Genomic DNA, 22,538 nt, shown 5'->3' with positions numbered 1-22,538 from the left:
CGCGTCGCTAGCGCGTGCTGAACATGGCACGCGCTAGTGAAGCGCGTTCCCATTGCCTTCAATGGGCGCGTTAACGGCCGTGCAACGCTGTCCGTTTAACGCGGTCCCATAACGCAATGGGAACCCAGCCTAAGAGAGACCATTGCAATTTAGTCCAAACATCTCCTATATGAGCTCCCCATCCTATTGGATTGGCATTTGTTGTAACTGTGTTGTTTAGCCACCATCTCAGACTGCTCAGAGTGGTGGTGGATAGCCTGAGTCTTCCGCCTAGATGACCCTGAAGACTCCTTTCCGCATCTAGGACTTGGGCCTGCAATACTCGAGTGTGGAATTGAGCCCACTGGACGGCCGGTATGCAAGATGTTAAGGATCCCAAAAGGGACATTGTGTCTCTCAAGGTCAGATCTGTTTTTTTTTTTTGTCACAGTACTGACTTTGTGCACAATCCTCTGCTTTTCTTCTGGAAGAAAACATAGTTGATTTTCTGAATTTAGCAGAATACCCAGAAAAGTCTGAGTCGTTGATGGTTCTAATCTTGATTTTTCCAGATTGACCAGCCAACCCAAGTCCTGTAAGGAAGATATATGTTTTAGGCGACTTTTACTCTGAAAAAACGAATTTCCCACTACTAGGAAGTCATCCAAGTAGGGTATAATTAATGTATCTTGTTCTCTGACATAGGCCATCACTTCCGCAATGATCTTAGTAAACACCCTCGGTGCCATAGACCAAATGGCATTGCAGTAAACTGAAAGTGTCTGACCTGATCGTTTAAGCGCACCGCCATTCTGAGGAATTGTTGATGATCCTTGTGAATGGGATTTCAGCTGTTCCTCCAGCTGGGTTATCCAGACCATAACAGATCTAGCTATGTAAGTACTAGAGATCGCAGGCTTGAATGCTCCAGACGATGACTCCCACACCTTTTTCAAAAACATATCTGCCTTTCTATCTGACAGATCTTTCAAAAGACCTACATCCTCCAGGGGCAAGGTACCTGCCTTAGGCTAGGTTCACATTGCGTCAAGTACATGGCGTTAAACGGATTCGTTAAACGCATGTATAGAAAAGGAGCCAAAATATGTGAAATTCGTCGTCACGGTAACGCTAGCGTTAACGCATGTGATCGCGTTTTTTTCATTTTGATGTCCGTTTACGAAGTATCCGTTTGGCACTGTCAAAGTTGTTGTTTTTTTTTTTTTTTTTTCCCTTTTGTCATTGTCGGGTGTGGGCACAGACTCATTCTCCATTTTGAAAGCATTGAGTGAACTTCTGCTAGCAAGATGTTTGTGTCTGAGCTCGTCAGATTTCGCTTGATGCGGTTGCGACTTCGGCAGAGAAAGCGTAGTTCGCAAAGGAGATATTGGATCCACGAAGTGAATTTCTTGCGGAGTACATATGGTGCCTTTCACACTCTGTATGTGCAGCTTTGGGATCATCCCTTCAAATTCCAACGCTATCTACGGATGTCCATTGAGACCTTTGATGTTCTGCTCTCACATGTGAAGGATGAGATACATCATCATCGCAGCACTTTTCGTGAAAGCATCAGTGCGGAGCAACGTTTAGTAGTGACTGTGAGGTAATTATACATTTTTTTTTATCATTCTATTGACAAAGACTAGATCTCGGTATCGTGTGGCCTAATGTTCATTTAGCAATTGTATATTCTATTGTAACTAGCCTTTAGATGATCATTAAAATCCTAATTTTTTTTGTTTTTGTTTTTGAATGTCGACAGATATCTGGCTACCGGAGAAACTTTTGCGTCACTGCATTATCAGTTTAGACTTGGGAAGTCAACAATTTGTCAACTGGTTCGGGAAACTTGTGATGCCATTTGGAACAACTTGCAACCACTTATGCTACCAACACCAACATCAGAAATGTGGCTAGCGATTTCCCAACAGTTCGAGGATGTGGCTAATTTCCCCAATTGTATTGGTGCCGTGGACGGAAAGCACATTCAGATTCAGAAACCTGCGCATAGTGGTTCCCTCTACTATAACTATAAGAAATACTTTTCTATAGTATTGATGGCGATTGCGGATGCCAGGTACCGTTTTGTTGCTGTGGATATTGGTGCTTATGGCCGGACTAACGATTCCAGAGTCTTTAGAGACTCCAACATGGGCCGATGTTTGTACAGCCAAAGTTTAAACATACCCTCATCACGACCTCTTCCGGGGACCGAAGGCCCCAGTTTGCCCTATGTTTTAGTTGGTGATGAGGCCTTCCAACTAGGACAAAATCTCCTCAAGCCGTACTCAAGCCGTAGTCTAGACTCCAGCAGGCGCATTTTTAATTATCGCTTGAGCCGGGCTAGACGTTATGTGGAGTGTGCCTTTGGGATTTTGACATTAAAATGGCGGATTTTACTAACCTGCATGCAACTGCAACCAGAAAATGTGGACCGTTTTGTGAAGGCGTGCATCTGTCTGCATAATTTTGTGGCGAGACATGAACCCCAGGTGGTAGACCCCGATGATTGTGAGTCGAACCTCAGTAGCATTGAATCGAATGCAGTTCGGTCTACAGCACAAATAATGAGGATTCGTGATCAATTTGCACATTACTTCACACATGAAGGCCAGGTTTGTTATGAGAGGCAATTCAGTAACACAATGTACATAGCGATCAGAGCACATACAGTGATCTGACAATAACCCAAAATAATAGAACGAGCTCTGAGACGTGGAAACTCTGTAGACCGCAATTCCTGATCCTCTCCAAACACAACTAGAGGCAGCTGTGGATTGCGCCTAACGCTCCCTATGCAACTCGGCACAGCCTGAGAAACTAACTAGCCTGAAGATAGAAAAATAAGCCTACCTTGCCTCAGAGAAATACCCCAAAGGAAAAGGCAGCCCCCCACATATAATGACTGTGAGTAAGATGAAAAGACAAACGTAGGGATGAAATAGATTCAGCAAAGTGAGGCCCGATATTCTAGACAGAACGAGGATAGGAAAGATAACTTTGCGGTCTACACAAAACCCTAAAGAAAACCACGCAAAGGGGGCAAAAAGACCCTCCGTACCGAACTAACGGCACGGAGGTACACCCTTGCGTCCCAGAGCTTCCAGCAAAACAAATAGACAAGCTGGACAGAAAAAATAGCAACAAATAGCAAAGAAGCACTTAGCTATGCAGAGCAGCAGGCCACAGGAATGATCCAGAGAAACACAAGTCCAACACTGGAACATTGACAGGAAGCATGGATCAAAGCATCAGGTGGAGTTAAGTAGAGAAGCAGCTAACGACCTCACCAGATCACCTGAGGGAGGAAACTCAGAAGCTGCAGTACCACTTTCCTCCACAAACGGAAGCTCCCAGAGAGAATCAGCCGAAGTACCACTTGTGACCACAGGAGTGAACTCTGCCACAGAATTCACAACACAGGTTCCATGGCAAGACAGATACGTGTGAAAATATTTTAAAGTCTTCCTGATGTCGTGTAAAAAGTTATGTTGTTTAAAGGGAACCTGTCACCTGAATTTGGCGGGACTGGTTTTGGGTCATATGGGCGGAGTTTTTGGGTGTTTGATTCACCCTTTCCTTACCTGCTGTCTGCAATATTGGATTGAAGTTCATTCTCTGTCCTCCGTAGTACATGCCTGCACAAGGCAAGATTACCTTGTGCAGACGTGTACTATGGAGGACAGAGAATGAACTTCAATCCAATATTGCAGCCACCATGCAGACAGCGGGTAAGGAAAGGGTTAATCAAACACCCAAAAACTCCGCCCATATGACCCAAAACCAGTCCCGCCAATTTCAGGTGACAGAGTCCCTTTAACCTTATGTCGTGTAAAAAGTTGTTTAACCTGATGTCTTGTAAAAAGTTACCTTATGTCGTGTAAAAAGTTATGTTGTGTTAAAAGTTAAAGTCATACAAGAATCTTAAATTTGAAACAGTTTACTAAATGTTTTTTTATTTTTCCAACAAACTGTTGGTACACAGGTTTAACATATGATATCCCATAGGGATGAAAAAAAAGGAAAATAGAAATTTACAACAAAAAACATAAAAAAAAAAAAAAAAAAAACTTGCAACGCAGTAATTGCACCTGGCTGGGGACAGTGAACGGTACTAAAGACTTTGGTACTGCACGGGAGTATTGTCTGCCCAACTGTATGATGGACTGCTACATTGTCTATGAGGTTCCACGCTCGTTTCACCCCGGCCTCTATATTGAGGGTTGTAGGCCGGCATGTCCATTCTTCTTGTTCCCGATGGAGCGGGTTCCTGGGGGCCCACAAATTCCTCAAGAAGGTCGTTCAGTCTTTGTCTAAACATAAGGTTTCTATGTGCCGGGATATTTTGTGCTACAGGCACATAGGATAAGAAAAGTAGCTTCCACTCATTAGCAGAGTATACAGACTCGCGTGCTTGCAGCTCGGTAATTTCCCGCCTCAGGTCTTTGAGCTCACTGCAACACATGTCCTCTACCCGTTGGAGTCCATCCACGATAATTGCATCAGCTTCATCTTTTTGTGATGCTCGCTTGCGTCCACGCTGTGATTGCAACCGGGCACTCACACCTGCAGTAACAGTGCTTCTATCCACAGATCGTGGCTCGCTGATGCCAGACACATCTTCAGGTTGGGTTGGTTCCACTGGAGAAGGCTCAAGTTCCTCTGCCGGTCTAGGCTCAGCGGTACTGCATATCGTGCTGTAACCCAAAAAAAAAAAATTAATTATTTTCCTTTCAACAATTTTGTCTCGCACACAGACCTATTTGTACTTACGAGCGCTGAGACACTGTTTTTTGAAGAAAGAGCAGTTGTTCGTAATGCACATACGGGGTCACCCGTTTGCCACTTGATCCGCTTGGTGCATTCTGACTGTTCCGGTAGTCACGGACAAAGCGATCGCGGATGGACCTCCAACGGGTATGGACAGCATCGGCTTTAAATTTAAACAAAAACAAAAAATATATAAAAATAGTATAGATAGTTTTAAGATATAGGAAAAATTGTTCATAGTTTGTTAAGATAGTTGATATATAAATACAGTGGGGCAAAAAAGTATTTAGTCAGTCAGCAATAGTGCAAGTTCCACCACTTAAAAAGATGAGAGGCGTCTGTAATTTACATCATAGGTAGACCTCAACTATGGGAGACAAACTGAGAAAAAAAATCCAGAAAATCACATTGTCTGTTTTTTTAACAATTTATTTGCATATTATGGTGGAAAATAAGTATTTGGTCAGAAGCAAACAATCAAGATTTCTGGCTCTCACAGACCTGTAACTTCTTCTTTAAGAGTCTCCTCTTTCCTCCACTCATTACCTGTAGTAATGGCACCTGTTTAAACTTGTTATCAGTATAAAAAGACACCTGTGCACACCCTCAAACAGTCTGACTCCAAACTCCACTATGGTGAAGACCAAAGAGCTGTCAAAGGACACCAGAAACAAAATTGTAGCCCTGCACCAGGCTGGGAAGACTGAATCTGCAATAGCTAACCAGTTTGGAGTGAAGAAATCAACAGTGGTAGCAATAATTAGAAAATGGAAGACATACAAGACCACTGATAATCTCCCTCGATCTGGGGCTCCACACAAAATCCCACCCCGTGGGGTCAGAATGATCACAAGAACGGTGAGCAAAAATCCCAGAACCACGCGGGGGGACCTAGTGAATGAACTGCAGAGAGCTGGGACCAATGTAACAAGGCCTACCATAAGTAACACACTACGCCACCATGGACTCAGATCCTGTAGTGCCAGACGTGTCCCACTGCTTAAGCCAGTACATGTCCGGGCCCGTCTGAAGTTTGCTAGAGAGCATTTGGATGATCCAGAGGAGTTTTGGGAGAATGTCCTATGGTCTGATGAAACCAAACTGGAACTGATTGGTAGAAACACAACTTGTCGTGTTTGGAGGAAAAAGAATACTGAGTTGCATCCATCAAACACCATACCTACTGTAAAGCATGGTGGTGGAAACATCATGCTTTGGGGCTGTTTCTCTGCAAAGGGGCCAGGACAACTGATCCGGGTACATGAAAGAATGAATGGGGCCATGTATCGTGAGATTTTGAGTGCAAACCTCCTTCCATCAGCAAGGGCATTGAAGATGAAACGTGGCTGGGTCTTTCAACATGACAATGATCCAAAGCACACCGCCACGGCAACGAAGGAGTGGCTTCGTAAGAAGCATTTCAAGGTCCTGGAGTGGCCTAGCCAGTCTCCAGATCTCAACCCTATAGAAAACCTTTGGAGGGAGTTGAAAGTCCGTGTTGCCAAGCGAAAAGCCAAAAACATCACTGCTCTAGAGGAGATCTGCATGGAGAAATGGGTCAACATACCAACAACAGTGTGTGGCAACCTTGTGAAGACTTACAGAAAACGTTTGACCTCTGTCATTGCCAACAAAGGATATATTACAAAGTATTGAGATGAAATTTTGTTTCTGACCAAATACTTATTTTCCACCATAATATGCAAATAAAGTGTTAAAAAAACAGACAATGTGATTTTCTGGATTTTTTTTTCTCAGTTTGTCTCCCATAGTTGAGGTCTACCTATGATGTAAATTACAAACGCCTCTCATCTTTTTAAGTGGTGGAACTTGCACTATTGCTGACTGACTAAATACTTTTTTGCCCCACTGTAGTAGATAGATAGTTGTTAGATAAGAAATAGTTTAGATAGATATATAGTGTACAGATAGTTGATAATTGAGAGATAGACAACAAGTGGATAGGTTGATAGGATAAAAAAAAAAAAAAATTTTTCTAACATTTTCCGATGTTACGTCACCAATATTTACCAATTTTTTTCTTTGAGGTTGTCGACTTCTCCATGTATCGGGGATCAAAGTGACATATAATTTGATCCCACAACTTGCGGTTCTTCACGATGTCATGGTGGGAGCTGTCGCTCTGGTCCCATATGGAGGGGTTGGCTTCCACAAGGTTGATCAGTGTCTCGTTGTGAATAGTCAATGGCTCTTCGTCAACGACAATCCTTTTTTTTTTGGTCGCTGACTTGGACTATGTAAACACAAAACGTTATGTTGATAGTGTCAATTTCACTGGATGGCCATATTCCTATATACAGAGATAGATACATAGATATAGCGATATATAGATAGATAGATACATAGATATAGATAGACAAATAGATGGAGCGATAGATAGTTGATAGATAGTTTATAGGTATAGTAGATAGAAAGTGAATAGATAGATTGTTGGTAAATATTGGATAGAATATTTCTAGTTTTATATTTACCACTGGCAGTTGTGGCGACGACAGACGGCTAGGGACCTTCTTTCTTTTGTGTCCTCCGTGTGCCACAACCTATTGTGTATGTAAAATGTAAAAAAAATTATTTTAACATTAAATAATGTTAACATTCATTGGATCAATAAATTTATGCCTGAAAAATTCAACATGTGTGCTATGTACCTTTGTGGTTTTTGCATGTTTTTTTTGGGGGAGGTCTAGCAGCCTCGGGCTCAGAAGACTCCTATTCACAAAAACAATAAACATGATTTTTATTACGTGCCTAGCTCAATACAATGGAGTTTCACACAACATTATTGTGGTTTTTTAAAGTGCAAGCCTACCGACTGAGACGAAAAAAATCGCAGACACGGTGCTGCTGCTGCTGACATCTGTATCCGACATCTGTGTGCAACAAAGCAATACATGTTTAGTACACACACATCCGACGGACATTACAGACTCCCATGATGTATACAGAGATATATATATAGAAATGTACTTACATTTCCGGTGATCTCTTGCAACACTCTGTCACGTGCAGTAGACCTCAGGAGAAATGTGTGGGTGGGATATTCCTCCTTCAATGGCCGAAATCACATTTCCTGTCACATGACCACATGTGACCACCCTCAAACGCTATTAAAACGTGTGGTCCTATTTAGAAATTTTTCATGATTTGCGTCTGACTGCGTTTGCCATAGCCTTCTATGGCAGAATGAACGCTTCCGTTAGTAGTGCGTTAGCTTGGCCGGACCCGAAAACGCTGCAAGCCGCGTTGAAGGTCCGTCAGAAAAAAAACGTTATGTGACAAACGCATACCAATTTAGGGATGCGTCACGATGCTTCAGACAATGCAAGTCTATGGGCGTGTTAGTATGTGCGTTACATTGCGTTTTTACTACTTAAAAACGAGTCTGTTAGACGGACACACCTAGCGCAATGTGAACCCAGCCTAAGATGTGGAAGCTACGGCCGCGTCCACTTTAGGGACTTTCATCCATTCCGCTAAGTCGTTATCGTCAAAGGGATACCTTCTCTTTGGAGATGACGGCAAAAATCCTTTGTCCTGCTTATCCCATTCCCGTTTAATAAGGTTTTTAACTGTTTCTACTACCGGGAATGACTTACGACTTTTCTGACACAAGCCTGCAAACATTATATCTTGTGCAGATCTTGGTTCTCTGCAACGCCCATGGTTGCTCGGACCCCTTTGACTAATACATCCATATTTTCAACTGAAAAACATGGCCTTCCCTCTTCATCTGAGGAGGATGGCGATGAGTAGCGAGAACATTCACCCTCTTGCAGGAACGGGCTAGATCCAGGAGATACGTCCCTGACCGATCTTTCATGGCGGCCGCCTCTAAGGGAATAACTTATTTCTTCCCTGATGACCGCTCTGAGGTCTTATGAACGAAGGGGAGCCTCTTCCTCTAAGGTCTGACAAATGCAAGCCTGGCAAAGCCTTTTATTATAGCTATCAGGCATTGGAATTGCGCATAAAGCACACTGCTTATGCTTAGATTTTGATGTCTTTTTAACTTAAAACAAAGCACAAAATAACGTACCAAATCAGCACCAGGTGTATTTTTAACACTCACCAAAAGCTGATCCCATGAATACCGGTTTCTGAGGAGACGAATCCACGTGTGACGCTGGGGCGCTCGCATGCTGCTGCCCCCGTACCACTCTGCTGCTACTTCTTGAGCGGCCGCTACCGCTCTTGCTGCGCTGCTCCAGCACCTCCACCTGAGGGTGCTCTGTGTCCCCTACTGAGGACAACTTGCTGCACAGCACATTCCATAGCCGCCGCTCTTTCATAGTCGCAGCCGCACTCCTCCCCCGGCTTACCCCGGAAGTGTAACAACTACTTCCGGGTTCACCAGCGCCGGTGAGAACAGGCAACAAAGATTGAGACAGAGAGACTCATTGCCAGAGAGAGTAAAAATAATCCTAAAATATTCTTTAACTACATAAATAGTAAGAAACTAAAAAATGATAGTGTTGGCCCCCTTAAATAGTCTGGGTGAAATGGATGAGGATGAGGAAAAAGCCAATATGCTAAATAACTTTTTTTCATCAGTATTTACACAAGAAAATCCCATGGCAGACAAAATGACTAGTGATAAAAATTCCCAATTAAAGGTCACCTGCTTAACCCAGCAGGAAGTGCGGCGGCATCTAAAAATCACTAAAATTGACAAATCTCCGGGCCCGGATGGGATACACCCTCGAGTACTGCAGGAATTAAGTACAGTCATTGATAGACCAATATTTTTAATCTTTAACCCCTTCATAACCCAGCCTATTTTGACCTTAAAACCCTTGCCGTTTTTTGCAATTCTGACCAGTGTCCCTTTATGAGGTAATAACTCAGGAACGCTTCAATGGATCCTAGCGGTTCTGAGATTGTTTTTTCGTGACATATTGGGCTTCATGTTAGTGGTAAATTTAGGCCAATAAATTCTGTGTTTATTTGTGATAAAAACGGAAATTTGGCGAAAATTTTGAAAATTTCACATTTTGAATTTTTATTCTGTTAAACCAGAGAGTTATGTGACACAAAATAGTTAATAAATAACATTTCCCACACATCTACTTTACATCAGCACAATTTTGGAAACAAATTTTTTTTTTGCTAGGAAGTTATAAGGGTTAAAATTTGACCAGCAATTTCTCATTTTTACAACGAAATTTACAAAACCATTTTTTTTAGGGACCACCTCACATTTGAAGTCAGTTTGAGGGGTCTATATGGCTGAAAATACCCAAAAGTGACACCATTCTAAAAACTGCACCCCTCAAGGTGCACAAAACCACATTCAAGAAGTTTATTAACCCTTCAGGTGCTTCACAGCAGCAGAAGCAACATGGAAGGAAAAAATGAACATTTAACTTTTTAGTCACAAAAATGATTTTTCAGCAACAATTTTTTTATTTTCCCAATGGTAAAAGGAGAAACTGAACAACGAAAGTTGTTGTCCAATTTGTCCTGAGTACGCTGATACCTCATATGTAGGGGTAAACCACTGTTTGGGCGCACGGCAGGGCTTGGAAGGGAAGGAGCGCCATTTGACTTTTTGAATTAAAAATTGGCTGCACTCTTTAGCGGACACCATGTCACGTTTGGAGAGCCCCCGTGTGCTTAAAAATTGGAGCTCCCCCACAAGTGACCCCATTTTGGAAACTAGACGCCCCAAGGAACTTATCTAGATGCATAGTGAGCCCTTTAAACCCCCAGGTGCTTCACAAATTGATCCGTAAAAATGAAAATGTACTTTTTTTTCACAAAAAAATTCTTTTAGCCTCAATTTTTTCATTTTCACATGGACAACAGGATAAAATGGATCCTAAAATTTTGTTTCTATAAAAAGACCAGTAGCGCTTCAACCCTTAAGAAACTCGGCAGCAAGTAATGATACAATTCCACCTTTTTGTATCGTAATCTATATACAAAAATAAAAAACAAGTAATACCTGCGCTAAGTAACAAAAAATCCTCCAAACCACACAATTTATGTTGTCAAAGAGAAAGAATTTCTATAGGTTACCATACCAAAATAACCAGAGTATAACCGTGGTATGGATAAGTGTCCTATTTCATAGGATACCAGGAGCGTTTTGGTTATCAAATGGGTAAATAAATTGTTACCTTTGAATAATCAGTGGAATTAACCGGCCCCTTGTGGTGGTCTTACTGAATCATGTCCATTGCATCCGTAGTATGAAAGAAACTGGCAGGCTTCCTGCAATTGTCTTATTAGGCTATGTCCACTGCGGTTTATGTCTTCAGATAAAGCCACTCTGGGTTGAGTCCGCTGCGTCCGTCTTTCCGGTATGTCTCTTCAGGTGGAGCCGCTCTGTGCGCTGCCCCGGCCGGCGGCAGAACGCTCAAAGCACGCTCCCCGCTTGGGATTATTGAGCGCTGGAGTAGCCGCTGGGTCCTCTGCCGAAGCAGGACCTTCCGTGACGTCACGGTCACGTGAGTAAACACGTGACTAGGCTAAGGAGAGCAGCGAGGACCAAATCCTACGCGTTTCGGAACTACCGTGTTCCTTCTTCAGGGATGGAAGGGGTAATTTACGCCATTAGGTGCCCGTGTGATAAGATCTACGTCGGGAGGACGAAGCGTCCCCTACATGTAAGGATAAACGAACATCTTAGGAACATAAAGAAAAAATTTCAGGGTCACCCTTTATCTAAGCATTTCTTCACCTATCATGGAAGTTCACCCAGTGGTACATGTATCACAGGTTTGAAAACTGTACCTAAAAGTTGGAGGAAGGGTGACTATATTAGACAAATGTCAAGAGAAGAAACAAAAATGATTTTTGAACTGGATACGTTGGCCCCAAGGGGCCTTAATAGCGAAGTAGAGCTGTTTGCGTTCACCAATTAAGGGCATTGCTAGAGCGCTGGAGGATATATAAGATGGAGAGCTGCTAGTACGGACCATCCCTGAAGAAGGAACACGGTAGTTCCGAAACGCGTAGGATTTGGTCCTCGCTGCTCTCCTTAGCCTAGTCACGTGTTTACTCACGTGACCGTGACGTCACGGAAGGTCCTGCTTCGGCAGAGGACCCAGCGGCTACTCCAGCGCTCAATAATCCCAAGCGGGGAGCGTGCTTTGAGCGTTCTGCCGCCGGCCAGGGCAGCGCAAAGAGCGGCTCCACCTGAAGAGACACACCGGAACGACGGACGCAGCGGACTCAACCCAGAGTGGCTTTATCTGAAGACATAAACCGCAGTGGACATAGCCTAGTAGGACAATTGCAGGAAGCCTGCCAGTTTCTTTCATACTACGGATGCAATGGACATGATTCAGTAAGACCACCACAAGGGGCCGGTTAATTCCACTGATTATTCAAAGGTAACAATTTATTTACCCATTTGATAACCAAAACGCTCCTGGTATCCTATGAAATAGGACACTTATCCATACCACGGTTATACTCTGGTTATTTTGGTATGGTAACCTATAGAAATTCTTTCTCTTTGACAACATAAATTGTGTGGTTTGGAGGATTTTTTGTTACTCAGCGCAGGTATTACTTGTTTTTTATTTTTGGACCCTAAAATTTGTTGGGCAATTTCTCCTGAGTACACCGATACCTCACATGTGGGGGTAAACCACTGTTTGGGCACATGGTAAGGCTCGGAAGGGAAGGAGAGCCATTTGACTTTTTGAATGAAAAATTATCTCCATCGTTAGCGGACACCATGTCGCGTTTGGAGAGACCCTGTGTGCCTAAACATTGGAGCTCCAACACAAGTGACCCCATTTTGGAAACTGGACCCCCCAAGGAACTTATCTAGATGTCTAGTGAGCACTTTAAACCCTCAGGTGCTTCACAAATTGATCCGTAAAAATGAAAAAGTACTTTTTTTTCACAAAAAATTTCTTTTCGCCTCAATTTTTTCATTTTCACATGAGCAATAGGATAAAATGGATCCTAAAATTTGTTGAGCAATTTCTCCCGAGTACGCCGATACCTCATATGTGGGGGTAAACCACTGTTTGGGCACACGGCAGGGCTCGGAAGGGAAGGCGCGCCTTTTGACTTTTTGAATGGAAAATTAGCTCCAATTGTTAGCGGACACCATGTCGCGTTTGGAGAGCCCCTGTGTGCCTAAACATTGGAGATCCCCCACAAGTGACCCGATTTTGGAAGCAAGACCCCCCAAGGAACTTATCTAGATGTGTGGTGAGCACTTTGAACCCTCAAGTGCTTCACAGAAGTTTATAACGCAGAGCCATGAAAAAAATAAAATAATTTCTTTTCTCAAAAATGATTTTTTAGCCCGCAATTTTTTATTTTCCCAAGGGTAACAGGAGAAATTTGACCCCAAAAGTTGTGGTCCAGTTTCTCCTGAGTACGCTGATACCCCATATGTGGGGGTAAACCACTGTTTAGGCACATGCTGGGGCTCGGAAGTGAAGTAGTGACGTTTTGAAATGCAGACTTTGATGGAATGCTCTGCGGGCGTCACGTTGCGTTTGCAGAGCCCCTGATGTGGCTAAACAGTAGAAACCCCCCACAAGTGACCCCATTTTGGAAACTAGACCCCGAAAGGAACTTATCTAGATGTGAGGTGAGCACTTTGAACCCCCAAGTGCTTCACAGAAGTTCATAACACAGAGCAGTGAAAATAATAAATACGTTTTCTTTCCTCAAAAATAATTTTTTAGCCCAGAATTTTTTATTTTCCCAAGGGTTACAGGAGAAATTGGACCCCAAAACTTGTTGTCCAGTTTCTCCTGAGTACGCTGATACCCCATGTGTGGGGGTAAACCACTGTTTGGGCACACGTCGGGGCTCAGAAGGGAAGTAGTGACTTTTGAAATGCAGACTTTGATGGAATGGTCTGCGGATGTCACGTTGCGTTTGCAGAGCCCCTGGTGTGCCTAAACAGTAGAAACCCCCCACAAGTGACCCCATTTTGGAAACTGGACCCCCCAAGGAACTTATCTAGATATATGGTGAGCACTTTGAACCCCCAAGTGCTTCACAGACGTTTACAACGCAGAGCCGTGAAAATAAAAAATCATTTTTCTTTCCTCAAAAATGATGTTTTAGCAAGCAATTTTTTATTTTCTCAAGGGTAACAGAAGAAATTGGACCCCAGTAATTGTTGCGCAGTTTGTCCTGAGTATGCTGGTACCCCATATGTGGGGGTAAACCACTGGTTGGGCGCACGTCGGGGCTCGGAAGTGAAGGAGCACCATTTGGCTCTTTGAATACAAGATTGGCTGGAATCAATGGTGGCGCCATGTTGTGTTTGGAGACCCCCTGATGTGCCTAAACAGTGGAAACCCCTCAATTCTAACTCCAACACACCCCTAACCCTTATCCCAACTGTAGCCGTAACCCTAATCACAACCCTAACCCCAACACACCCCTAACCACAACCCTAATTCCAACCCAACCCTAAGGCTATGTGCCAACGTTGCGGATTCGTATGAGATTTTTCAGCACCATTTTTGAAAAATCCGCGGGTAAAAGGCACTGCGTTTTACCTGCGGATTTACCGCGGATTGCCAGTGTTTTTTGTGCGGATTTCACCTGTGGATTCCTATTGAGGAACAGGTGTAAAACGCTGTGGAATCCGCACAAAGAATTGACATGCTGTGGAAAATACAATGCAGCGTTTCCGCGTGGTATTTTCCGCACCATGGGCACAGCGGATTTGGTTTTCCATAGGTGTACATGGTACTGTAAACCTGATGGAACACTGCTGCGGATCTGCAGCCAAATCCGCACCGTGTGCACATAGCCTAATTCTAAAGGTATGTGCACACGCTGCGGAAATCGCTGCGGATCCGCAGCGGTTTACATTCCGCAGCATGTCACTTCTTTCTGCGGATTCCGCAGCGGTTGTACAACTGCTCCAATAGAAAATCGCAGTTGTTAAACCGCAGTGAAATGCACAGAAAAACCGCGGTAAATCCACAGCGGTTTAGCACTGCGGATTTATCAAATCCTCTGCGGAAAAATCCGCAGAGGACCAGAATACGTGTGCACATCCCGAACCCTAACCCTACCCTTAGTTCTTACCCCAACCTTAGTGGAAAAAAAAAATTCTTTACTTTTTTTTATTGTCCCTACCTATGGGGGCGACAAAGGGGGGGGGGGGGTCATTTACTATTTTTTTTTTATTTTGATCACTGAGATATAACCTATCTCAGTGATCAAAACTCACTTTGGAACGAATCTGCCGGCCGGCACTGCAAATGCGCCCGCCATTTTGGAAGATGGCGGTGCCCAGGAAAGAAGACGGACGGACCCCGGGAGGCTAGGTAAGTATAAGGGGGGGGGGAGATCAGGGCACGGGGGGGGCATCGGAGCACGGGGTGGGGGTGGATCGGAGCATGGGGGGGGGGGGTGGATCGGAACACGGGGGGGTGTGGATTGGAGCACGGGGTGGGGGATCGCTGTGCGGGGGGGTGGATCGGAGCACGGGGGGGATCGCTGTGCGGGGGGGGGGATCGGAGTGCGGGGGGTTGGATTGGAGCACGGGGGGAGCGGACAGGAGGACGGGGGAGCGGAGCACAGGACGGAGGGGAGCGGACCAAAGATCGGTGGGGTGGAGTGGGGGCACATTAGTGTTTCCAGCCATGGCCGATGATATTGCAGCATCGGCCATGGCTGGATTGTAATATTTCACCAGTTTTTTAGGTGAAATATTACAAATCGCTCTGATTGGCAGTTTCACTTTCAACAGCCAATCAGAGCGATCATAGCCACGGGGGGGGGGGGGGGGGGGGGTGAAGCCACCCCCCCTGGGCTAAACTACCACTCCCCCTGTCCCTGCAGATCGGGTGAAATGGGAGTAAACCCTTTCACCGGATCTGCAGGGACGCGATCTTTCCATGACGCATATGCTGCGTCATGGGTCGGAATGGCACCGACTTTCATGACGCAGCGTATGCGTCAAAGGTCGGGAAGGGGTTAAAGACTCCATAATAACAGGGTCTGTACCACAGGACTGGCGTATAGCAAATGTGGTGCCAATATCCAAAAAGGGGACAAAAACTGAACTCGGTAATTATAGGCCAGTAAGCTTAACCTCTACTGTGGGTACAATCCTGGAGGGCATTCTAAGGGATGCTATACTGGAGTATCTGAAGAGGAATAACCTCATGACCCAGTATCAGCACGGGTTTACTAGGGACCGTTCATGTCAGACTAATTTGATCAGTTTCTATGAAGAGGTAAGTTCCGGATTGGACCAAGGGAACCCAGTGGACGTAGTGTATATGGACTTTTCAAAAGCTTTTGATACGGTGCCACACAAAAAGTTGATACATAAAATGAGAATAATGGGGATAGGGGAAAATATGTGCAAGTGGGTTGAGAGCTGGCTCAGGGATAGGAAACAAAGGGTGGTTATTAATGGAGCACACTCGGACTGGGTAGCGGTTAGCAGTGGGGTACCACAGGGGTCAGTATTGGGCCCTCTTCTTTTTAACATATTAATGACCTTGTAGGGGGCATTCAGAGTAGAATTTCAATATTTGCAGATGACACTAAACTCTGTAGGGTAATCAATACAGAGGAGGACAATTTTATATTACAGGATGATTTATGTAAACTAGAAGCTTGGGCTGATAAATGGCAAATGAGCTTTAATGGGGATTAATGTAAGGTCATGCACTTGGGTGGAAGTAATAAGATGTATAATTATGTGCTTAATTCTAAAACTCTGGGCAAAACCATCAATGAAAAAGACCTGGGTGTATGGGTGGATGACAAACTCATATTCAGTGGCCAGTGTCAGGCAGCTGCTACAAAGGCAAATAAAATAATGGGATGCATTAAAAGAGGCATAGATGCTCATGAGGAGAATATAATTTTATCTCTATACAAGTCACTAGTTCGACCACACTTAGAATACTGTGCAGTTCTGGTCTCCGGTGTATAAGAAAGACATAGCTGAACTAGAGCGGGTGCAGAGAAGAGCGACCAAGGTTATTAGAGGACTGGGGGTCTGCAATACCAAGATAGGCTATTACACTTGGGGCTATTTAGTTTGGAAAAACGAAGACTAAGGGGTGATCTTATTTTAATGTATAAATATATGAGGGGACAGTACAAAGACCTTTCTGATGATCTTTTTAATCATAGACCTGAAACAGGGACAAGGGGGCATCCTCTGCGTTTGGAGGAAAAAAGGTTTAAGCATAATAACAGACACGGATTCTTTACTGAAAGAGCAGTGAGACTATGGAACTCTCTGCCGTATGATGTTGTAATGAGTGATTCATTACTTACATTTAAGAGGGGACTGGATACCTGTCTGAAAAAGCATAATGTTACAGGGTATATACACTAGATTCCTTGATAGGGCGTTGATCCAGGGAACTAGTCTGATTGCCGTATGTGGAGTCGGGAAGTAATTTTTTCCCCCAATGTGGAGCTTACTCTTTGCCACGTGAGGTTTTTTTGCCTTCCTCTGGATCAACATGTTAGGGCATGTTAGGTTAGGCTATGGGTTGAACTAGATGGACTTATAGTCTTCCTTCAACCTTAATAACTATGTAACTATGTAACTTGCTTACATCTGCTGACCAGGACGGCACTGCCCGACTCCTGGGATGCGCTCCATATGGCCAGACGAGGGGGGGTCTGCACGCAGGACACCCCCGACGCTGCTTCCAGCGACCCTGTCTCTGCCGTTCCCACGGACACCGCGCAGAGGTTTAGGACCAGGGTAGGAACCTTCCTGCTTTAGCTCCTGTGTTCCCATCTAGGACAGGAACCCAAACTGGAGTGGTGAGGGGGACCGCCCCTTTAAATCCTGTAGGTTCCTGTCCAGATGGTGGGCAGATCCCCTCTCTCGTAGGGGTGCTGTCGTGGCGATAGGAAAACATATTTTTATTCCTGTCATGTCACTTTGCATTAATTGCTGAAGATGACCTGTAGGGTAAATAAACTACCTGACAGCAGTTTTCAATATATTGAGGGGTGCGGTTTTTAACCCCTTAAGCCCCAAGGGTGGTTTGCACATTAAGGACCGGGCCAATTTTTACAATTCTGACCACTGTCCCTTTATGAGGTTATAACTCTGGAACGCTTCAATGGATCCTGATGATTCTGACATTGTTTTCTCGTGACATATTGTACTTCATGTTGTTGGAAAAACTTCTTTGATATTACCTGCGTTTATTTGTGAAAAAAACTGAAATTTGGCGAAAATTTTGCAATTTTCCAACTTTGAATTTTTATGCCCTTAAATCACAGAGATGTCACACAAAATACTTAACATTTCCCACATATCTACTTTACATCAGCACAATTTTGGAGCCAAAATGTTTTTTGATAGGGAGTTATAAGGGTTAAAAGTTGACCAGCAATTTCTCATTTTTACAACACCATTTTTTTTTTAGGGACCACATCACATTTGAAGTCATTTTGAGGGGTCTATATGATAGAAAATAAAGTGTGACACCATTCTAAAATCTGCACCCCTCAAGGTGCTCAAAACCACATTCAAGAAGTTTATTAACCCTTCAGGTGTTTCACAGGAATGTTTGGAATGTTTAAAAAAAAATGAACATTTAACTTTTTTTCACTAAAAATTTAATTCAGCTCCAATTTGTTTTATTTTACCAAGGGTAACAGGAGAAAATGGACCCCAAAAGTTGTTTTGCAATTTGGCCTGAGTACGCCGATACCCCACATGTGGGGGTAAACCACTGTTTGGGCGCATGGCAGAGCTCGGAAGGGAAGGAGCGCCATTTGACATTTCACTGCAAAATTGACTGGAATTGAGATGGGACGCCATGTTGCGTTTGGAGAGCCCCTGATGTGCCTAAACATTGAAACCCCCCACAAGTGACACCATTTTGGAAAGTAGACCCCCTAAGGAGCTTATCCAGATGTGATGTGAGAGCTTTGAACCACCAAGCGTTTCACTACAGTTTATAACGCAGAGCAGTGAAAATAAAAAAAAAATTTTTTCTCAAAATTATTTTTTAGCCCCCAGTTTTGTATTTTCCCAAGGGTAACAGGAGAAATTTGACCCCAAAAGTTGTTGTGCAACTTGTCCTGAGTACGCCAATACCCCTTATGTGGGGGGGACCACCGTTTGGGTGAATGGCAGAGCTTGGAAGGGAAGGAGCGCCGTTTGGAATGCAGACTTAGATGGATTGGTTTGCAGGCGTCACATTGCATTTGCAGAGCCCCTGATGTACCTAAACAGTAGAAACCCCCCACAAGTGACCCCATATTGGAAACTAGACCCCCAAGGAACTTATCTAGATGTGTTGTGAGAACTTTGAACCCCCAAGTGTTTCACTACAGTTTATAACACATAGCCGTGAAAACGAAAAATAATTTTTTTCCCACAAAAAGGGTTTTTTAACCCTCCAAATTTTTATTTTCCCAAGGGTAACGAGAGAAATTCAACCCCAAAAGTTGTTGTCCAATTTGTCCTGAGTACCCGATACCGCATATGTTGGGGTAAACCCCTGTTTGGGTACACGGGAGAGCTCGGAAGGGAAGGAGCACTGTTTTACATTTTCAACGCAGAATTGGCTGGAATTGAGATCGGACGCCATGTCGCGTTTGGAGAGCCTTGATGTGCCTAAACAGTGGAAACCCCCCCAATTCTAACTGAAACCCTAACCACACCCCTAAATCAAACACACCCCTAGCACTAATCCCAACCATAACCCCAATCCCAACCGTAAATGTAATCCAAACCCTAACTTTAGCCCCAACCTTAACTGTAGCCCTAATCCTAGCCCCATCCCTAACCCTAATGGGAAAATGGAAATAAATGCAATTTTTAAATTTTATTATTTTTCCCTAACTAAGGGGGTAATGAAGGGGGGTTTGATTTACTTTTATAGCGGGTTTTTTAGCTGATTTTTATGATTGGCAGCTGTCACACACTGAAAGACGCTTTTTATGGCAAAAAATAGTTTTTGCATCTCCACATTTTGAGAGCTATAACTTTTCCATATTTTGGTTCAAAGAGTCATGTGAGGTCTTGTTTTTTGCGGGACGAGTTGATGTTATTATTGGTGCCATTTTTGGGCACGTGATTTTTTGATCGCTTTTTATTCTGATTTTTATGAGGCAGAATGTCCAAAAACTACTATAACTTTTTTATTTTTTCGCTGATGGCGGGTCGTTTTTTGCAGGACAATGTGACGTTTGCAGCGGTACCATGGTCATTTATATCCGTATTTTTGATCGCGTGTTATTCCACTTTTTTTTTGCCTTTTTTTTTTACGGTGTTCACTGAAGGGCTTAAATAGTGGGACAGCGTTATAGGTCAGTTCGTTACGGACGCGGCGATACTACATATGTGTACTTTTATTATTTTTTTATTTTAAGAAATGTATCTATGGGAACAATATTTTTTTTCTTTATTTAGGATTTTTTTGTTAACTTTATAACATTGCCCCAGGGGGGGCATCATGCCATAGGGTCAGATCGCAGATTTGCAGAGCACTGTGTCAGATCAGCGATCTGACAGGCAGGGCTGCAGGCTTACCAGCGCTTGCTCTGAGCAGGCGCTGGTAAGCCACCTCCCTGCAGGACCCGGATGCAGCCCCGGGGCCATTTTGGATACGGGGCATGCAGGGAGGAGGTAGGAGACCCTCGGAGAAACGCGTTCACATCACGTTGCTCCGAGGGTCTCAGGGAAGCACGCAGGGACCCCCTCCATGCGTGATGCTTCCCTATACCGCACTGCGATCATCTTTGATCGCAGTGTGCCGGGGGTTAATGTGCCAGGAGCGGTCCGTGACCACTCCTGGCACATAGTGCCGGATGTCAGCTGCGATAGTCAGCTGACACCCGGCCGTTATCAGCTGATCGCATATGACGTACTATCCAGTCACTGGGAATTAAGTCCCAGGTCACCTCGACGGGATAGTATGTCATATGGGATTAAGGTGTTAAAATGGTATCACTTTTGGGGGTTTAAATATATAGTGCCCCCAAAGTCACTTAACATGGATAGGTCGTTAAAAAAATAAATTTTGTGAATTTCCTTGAAAAAATGAAAACTTACTGCTCCATTTTTAAACCTCCTAAAATGTTAGCAAAATAAAATAGCTTTTTAAAAATTGTGCTGATGTGAGAGAAATTTTATGCATTAATGTTTTTCTGTGGTATGACTATCTGGATTAAAGGAATAATCATTCAAAGTTTGAAAATTGCTAATTTTTTTTTAATTTGTCAAATTTGTTAAACACATAAAGTGACACTGGTCAAATTTCAAAAATTTGGCCTGGTCACTAAGGGGTTAAGCAAGAAATTGTCCTTATTAACAAAGGCTGACATTCTTGTAGATCATCCACCACCCACTGTCATATCAAGGGTACTGGATTCGGAGGCTGATCAGGGGTACATACGATGCCTCTCCTGGATACCGAGGAGTCCTGCGATCTTCCACTCCTCTGCCCAGGATGGCTGCCACTTGAGCGGCTGCTCCCCTTAGTGCACCTGTTGTGGTGACCAGGCACTGGTAGTGGTGACTGCTGCTGCAAAGGCTGCTGTCCTCTCAGATCCACCATGATGGGTAGCTTTGGACATAAGCACGTCTATGGTAGTCATCTCCCATTTTGTAAGGGATCCATTGAGCTTCTCCTAGGACCCGCCTCCTCCGATGCCCGAAACAATGCCCCTACACATTCCACCTCCCCCGCCAGGATGCGCAAAGTCCCCACGGATCCCAACCGACTTTTTTTTGCCTAGAGCCGGAATAAAAATATCTTCCACTCGCCCGGGTCTCCGCACGAGGGTTCCCGTCAGGACAGGAAACCCAACTGAAGCCGGGGGGGGAGGTACCACACTATTATTTCAGTGGGTTTCCTGTCCGGGGTGAAGGGAATAAATGTAGTTTTTTCTTCTTCACTGATTAAATGGTATAAAATTCTGTGACACACCTGCGGTGTCAATATGATCACTGCACCCCTAGTTGAATTCATTGAGAGGTGTAGTTTGTAAAATGGTGTCACTTATTGGAGGGTGGGTTCTGCTGTTCTGTCACATCAGGGGCTCTGCCAATGTGACACCGCACCAAAAAACCATAACAGTAAAATCTACACTATGATGGCACTCCTCCACTTCTGAGCTTTGCACTATGCCTCAAAAGTAGTTTGCAAACACATATGGGGTATTGGTGTACTCAGGACAAATGGTACAACAAATTTTGGCTTAAATTTTCACGTTACCGTTGTGAAAATTAAAAAAACTAAAGCAAACCTTTTTTTGGGGAAAAATTTGATTTTTTTAAATTTTCATGGCTCTACGTTATAATCTAGATTGTTTTGCGCAGGCGTGTACTACGGAAGACATAGAATGAACTTCAATCCAATATTGTGGCCAACATGCAGCCAGCGGATAAGGAAAGGGTGAATCAAACACCCGAAAACTCCGCCCATATGACCGAAAACCAGTCCTGCCAAATTCAGGTGACAGGTTCCCTTTAACTATTTTGTGTGACATCTCTGTGGTTTAAGGGCTTAAGGATTAAAATCTTGGAAGTTGCAAAAATTTCCACATTTCTGATATTTTCACAAATAAACTCAAATCATAGTGAATCAATTTTTACCAATGTCATGAAGTACAACTGTCAATAGAAAAATCTCAGAATCCGTTGAAGCGTTCTCGTTATTACCACATAAAGTAACACTGATGAGAATTGTAAAATTTGGCCTAGTCATGAAGGTAAAAACAGGCTGGGGGTGAAGGGGTTAAAGGGCTACAGAGTCAAATTATTTTTTTGGTGGGAAAGCCTTCTTTCCTTACACTTTAGTTCTCTATGTGGAGTGCCATCT

The 22,538-nt window shown here is 43.8% G+C and overlaps 1 protein-coding gene across 1 annotated transcript; it reads right to left on the bottom strand.

The window, feature by feature from the left end:
- Positions 1 to 3,922: 3,922 nt before the first annotated feature.
- On the bottom strand, positions 3,923 to 8,419 carry LOC138657745 (uncharacterized). Its single transcript, XM_069745421.1, has 3 exons — positions 6,784 to 8,419; positions 4,756 to 4,915; positions 3,923 to 4,679 (listed from the first exon to the last, which is right to left on the bottom strand). The coding sequence occupies exons 1-3, from the start codon at positions 6,815 to 6,817 to the stop codon at positions 4,097 to 4,099; spliced, it is 777 nt and encodes a 258-aa protein (XP_069601522.1). The 5' UTR covers positions 6,818 to 8,419; the 3' UTR covers positions 3,923 to 4,096.
- Positions 8,420 to 22,538: the final 14,119 nt, after the last annotated feature.

Source organism: Ranitomeya imitator, chromosome 1 (genome assembly GCF_032444005.1).
Source record: "Ranitomeya imitator isolate aRanImi1 chromosome 1, aRanImi1.pri, whole genome shotgun sequence".
NCBI classification, from domain to species: domain Eukaryota; kingdom Metazoa; phylum Chordata; class Amphibia; order Anura; family Dendrobatidae; genus Ranitomeya; species Ranitomeya imitator.
The sequence above is the reverse complement of the archived record's forward strand: the minus strand, read 5'-3'. Positions and strand labels throughout refer to the sequence as shown.